Source organism: Orycteropus afer, unplaced genomic scaffold (genome assembly GCF_000298275.1).
Source record: "Orycteropus afer afer isolate SDZICR_OR568_19922 unplaced genomic scaffold, OryAfe1.0 scaffold00153, whole genome shotgun sequence".
Taxonomy (NCBI): Eukaryota; Metazoa; Chordata; class Mammalia; order Tubulidentata; family Orycteropodidae; genus Orycteropus; species Orycteropus afer.
The window spans coordinates 1,404,786-1,409,805 of record NW_006921740.1 but is presented as its reverse complement, the minus strand read 5'-3'; the positions used below and the strand labels follow the sequence as shown (position 1 = coordinate 1,409,805).

Genomic DNA, 5,020 nt, shown 5'->3' with positions numbered 1-5,020 from the left:
ATTTACAGCCTTGGAAACCCAATGGGGAGGTCCCTATGCCTTGGAATCAACTGGATGCCATTTTTTTTTTTTTTTGGATTCTTTCCTTTACATTTCTGCCCCCTGTGCAAATCTGCCCTTCTGATCTCCCATGGTTGATTGTTCTAAGGAGTGCATCTACCTGGTATAATTGTTCACCTTGTAGCTTGTCTAGTGTTTGGCTGATAGTTAAGTGATGGGACTGATTTCAGTTCCAGGCCTGAAAGGTGACTAGGGGTCATAGTCTCCCGGGTTTCACCAGTCTCTACCAGACCAGAGATTCTTTAAAGTTTTAAAGCAAGTAAAAGGATTATGGGTGGTGAGAGTTGGAGCAGGAAACTGCATCTTCGAATCTGGAATCAAGAGAAATAATCATTTTTGTTTCATGACACGTCTATCAAACAAACGGAAAAAAATCGGGACTGTTGGCCTCACTCATTGGACTATATTTAAGGGGATAATGGGACAAAGTACATGAACTTGGAGATTGTTTTGGAAAATCTTGTAGTAAAGTGGACAAAAATACTTGCAGTGTTATCTGTTGGGCTCCTCAAGTTGGGAAAATACAGACCCTGTTTCATAGACTAAAAAAATCTAATGAAAAGCAAGATTAGATTATTCAATAAATTGGCTCTCATACGCGCGATAAATTCTTCATTCCAACAGGGCTTTTATTTTTCGTTGTTTGTTTTGGTTAGAGATTACTTTGGGGAACTGTGTGATCCACTGGAGACACTGCACTCTGCCCTGGCAGACGAGGTCATCGCTTCCAGTCGGCCGAGTCGCCCTTTCGCGGTTGGCGATCCGGGGCTGGAGAGCGGGATCGCGCCAGCGGGAGCGCGCGCCCGAGGCGTCGTCGGCAGTAGGAGCGCAGGAAAGAAGGCGGCCTGGGAGCGTGCGATGCTGCCACGTGCGCGCGCCCGCCCGTGCGCCCACGCACTCGCCCGCACTCCCGGGAACTCTCGCGATGTTGTAGCCGGCTGCTCCCGCTGCGGGTGGCTCTGGCTGTTGCTGTGGTTGCCTGAGTTGCTGCTGCTGCGGCGGCAGTGGTGCTGGTGGAGGTGTCGGCCCTGGGGCGGGCGGATGTTGACATTGTGTTGTTGTTATTGCTGATGGTAATGGCGGCGGCGACGGTCAGGACCCCATCTCCTCTGTAGCCGGAACCAAGAGACAGCCTAGAGCGAACTCGGCGGCCTCGGAGCAGGCGGCAGCAACTCGCCTCAGCCTCCGCCGCCTCGCCAGCCCGGACCTCCTCTCCACCTCCTGGAGTTAGGCCCCTTTGGACAGGGGGCCTTAGAGCTCAGGATGGCGGATTTCGACGAGATCTACGAGGAGGAGGAAGACGAAGAGCGGGCCCTGGAGGAGCAGCTGCTCAAGTACTCGCCGGACCCGGTGGTGGTCCGCGGCTCCGGTCACGTCACCGTGTAAGGCCCAGAGGAGGGTGAGGGCGAGGACCGGGAGGTGCAGGGCAAGGGTGGGCCCCACTCACTCCTCGGGAGCCCCTTTACTTCTCGGTGTCCGCCTTCTGTCGGAGACCTTCGGGAAGACAAGGCGACCAGGAAGTGAGAACTTGCTTTATTTTCATATGCTTAGGTCTCCCAAGTGGGGACAGACACTGCCCTTCCTCGCCCCACACACCCCTTTTAGCAGGCCCCACAGGCCTGAGTATGTGACGGATCCCGGTAGCGAAGGTGGTTCTTCAGGGTCTGCTCTGCGGGCAACCCTGTAGCTTCGGGGTGGAAGTACACGTATTTTTGAGGTGCCTCCCCCATGTTTTCTTATCCAGTTACCCTGTGGCTCCCTCCTTCTCTGCCTTTGAGCGTAGTGACATGGTTCCGGTGGTCAGATCTGGGCCATATAAACCCCAGTGACAATCAGGAATGAAATTCACATTTGGTTGTGTTTGTGTTTTGCACATCTACCCCCAGGTCCTCCCAGTTTCTTTCCGAGTTAGTTTCTGAGAAACTAGTACCAAGTTCCTGGCATTGTTTATGATACAATATAGACGAACATATAGTTAAAATGTGCAGAGAGAGATACTGTTTACAACTAATTTTTTTAAAAAAATGCGTGATGGACTCACTCAGCTCAGGTTACTGAGAGTTCTCTGTAATGAGTCCCTCCTTTGGGTATGACCTGGAGGATGGCTTCTTCATTTGATAGGGTTTCCTGTAAATCTGGCTAGCAACATGTAAAAGTCCAATATTATTCAAACAATAGAGAATGAAAGCTTTCTGAAGGGTCATGACTAATAAAGGAATGTGAAGACTTGAACCAAATAATGAGCTGTCCGGAAGCAGGAAGTTTTGTAATGTTTCTCAGAGAAGTACAGAGTTTTGTGCAACTTGAAGTATTTATATTCTTTTCATTTTAAGTCTCTTGCTCATATCAAAGATCAAACTTTCATACTTGTCAGATCGCCATGCTTTTACCTTTTTAGTAAAATAAAAGGGCCAGCAAGTCTGAGACTATGGATTAGTTTACTTTTATTTTTGGTATAGGGTGAGTGGGATGTGCTGTGAATAACTTTTAGTGAAACAGTAAGACTCCTCAAATAAGACTGTCAGCAAAATCCTTGCATTTTTCGGCACACGAGATGACCAGCCATATTGTTGTTTGGGGATGCTTATGTAATGCTTTGATTTCTTTAGCACCTGTTAGTTTGTATTCAGGTGACTTAATAGGATAAAACACTGCATAATTGCTGTCACAGCACCATGACAAGACAGTAGAATTTATCAGTACAATAACAGTTACTAAATGCTTTAACTCTCATCACCAGTTGAATTTAATATGTAAAACCAAATATTGTGGCTATTCAGCCTTTCTTTAGCATATATAACAGTTTCATAACCTGCCATTTAATTCTTAGTTTGACTTTTTGATCTTTTTACATTATTTTAAACCTGAGGAGTATATGGGGACTTGAAGAAGGGATTTTCCAGACTTTTTCGTTGAAGAAGGGATTTTCCAGACTTTTTCGTTGAAGAAAGGATTTTCCAGACTTTTTGTGCAGTCTCCTCTTCCCCTTGATCCTGTGAGTTCCTCATGTCAAAGAAAAGCCAGCAATGTTTTGTTATTTGAAAGAGTGCAGCTATAGTTGTAATGTTTATAAGGTAAAGACAAGCTGAGTAGTGGATAAATGGAAAATACAGTGGGCCAAGTGCTTAAAACCAAATAGGTGATCAGTAAATTAGATTATAGTTACAGAAGTTAACAGGGTGGTAGAGAATTGTTAGTGGTTCTCAATCTTAGCTGTCCCTGCCTGTGTGTACTACAAGACAACTGAAGGCCAACTCTCTGAAAGAGAGGTCCAGGCATTGCTAGTTTTTTTTAAAAATCCCACAGGTAGTTCTAATGTGAGCAAGGGTTGAAAACATTCCATGGCTTAAGGAGGAAATACATGTTTTTAGTAAGCAGTATGCCTTTCTGCATTGGAAGTTAATATTTTTATGATGTCCCTCAACCACTTCCCTCTTCTGGTTATCTTGGGTTTATGCTCTGGGTTGAGATACAACCTGTGCTACTTCTTGGGTAAATTATTTACTTTGTCTATGCCTTTTCATTTAAAATGGGCATAGTTACAGTCCCTAACTTTTTAAGATTATTAACAATTAAATGAGGCAATACATGCAAAGAATTCACCACAATATGTAGTATAACCCACTGCCATGGAGTCGACTTTGGCTCATAGAAACCCCCATTGGATTTCCCAGGCAGTAAATCTTTATGGAAGTAGATTGCTTCACCTCCTTCCTTCCATGAAGTGGCTGGGTGGGTTTGAACCGCCATCCTTCTGGTTAGCAGTCACATGCCTTAGGCAGTGTGCCACCAGAGCCAGTAAGTGTTTTTTTTTTTTTAAAAACCCATTGCCATTGAGTCTGTTCCAATTCATGGCAACCCCCTGTGTGTCAGAGTAGAACTGTTCTCTATTGGGTTGTCATTGACTGATTTTTCAGATGTCCTTTGTCAATTATCGTCCTACCCAGAGACAGTTTTTTACTTTGAGAAACACAGTACTAAGAAATCAGGACTGACATTTTAAAACCATATTCATCCACTTTAGTCATATTTTTCTATTCTGCATAACCTGAATGAGCTTTAACTACTTTGTAAATTATGTTGACAGTACTTGATAAGGATTTTACTGCATAGAAGACTTAAGTTTGTTTTGTGGTGACATAGATGTAGTATAGTAATAGGTGTATTAGCCATTTTTTACATATCTCTGTCTTGCATAATTCGTAATGTACTTTGCCAATGGGTAGCCCATTTAGCACTTTCAAAAGATTTTTTAAATTGGTGCTTATGTGTTGCTGTAACTGTTAAGGACTTTCTTGCCTTTAAATATAAATGGGAACAGCTATTAAGACAAGTATGGTAAGACTGGCTAAGCTTATCACTACCCCTGTCCTCACCTCCCCTTTTTGCAGAGCAATCTCCCCTCACCAACTCAAAATGAAAGTTGTTTTCAACTTTAGCTGTAGTGTAAACTGAATGATCTGTAACCCAGATCAGTCTGGAAGGATAAAGACCCATTTGTATGTGTTTTTCATTTTCTAGTAGGTCTTTGCAATTGAATATTTCTACTCTTTCTATTTTAATATATCATGTTATAGTACTATTACTTTGAAAATTACTATATTCTCATATTGGCATGTCATTGCAGTGATATGAAAAAGTGATAACTTACTATTTTATACTATATTAAAAAACAAAACTAAACAAAAAAAACCAAACTCATTGCCATAGAGTTGATCCCAACTCATAGCGACGCCTCCTTGGGTTTCCGAGGCGGTATCTCTACGGAAGGAGCTCTGGTGGCATAGTGCCTAAGGCATTTGACTGTTAATCAGAAGGCTAGTGGTTCAAACCCACCAGCCACTCCTCGGAAGGAATATTGGGCATCTCAAAGATAGAGTATCTTAAAGATGCTGCTGTTGTTATTTGCCGTCAAGTGGGACCTGACTCATAGTGACCCCCTCCTTGGGTTTCCGAGGCA

At 43.7% G+C, this 5,020-nt stretch overlaps 1 protein-coding gene across 1 annotated transcript in view; it reads left to right on the top strand.

The window, feature by feature from the left end:
- The first annotated feature begins 1,323 nt into the window (after positions 1–1,323).
- CHIC2 (cysteine rich hydrophobic domain 2) overlaps positions 1,324–5,020 on the top strand; it is a 58,945-nt gene continuing 55,248 nt past the window's right edge. The window contains exon 1 of the mRNA XM_007946204.2: positions 1,324–1,442. Within this exon, the coding sequence (XP_007944395.1) occupies positions 1,324–1,442 (119 nt within the window). The remainder of the gene's footprint in view (positions 1,443–5,020) is intronic.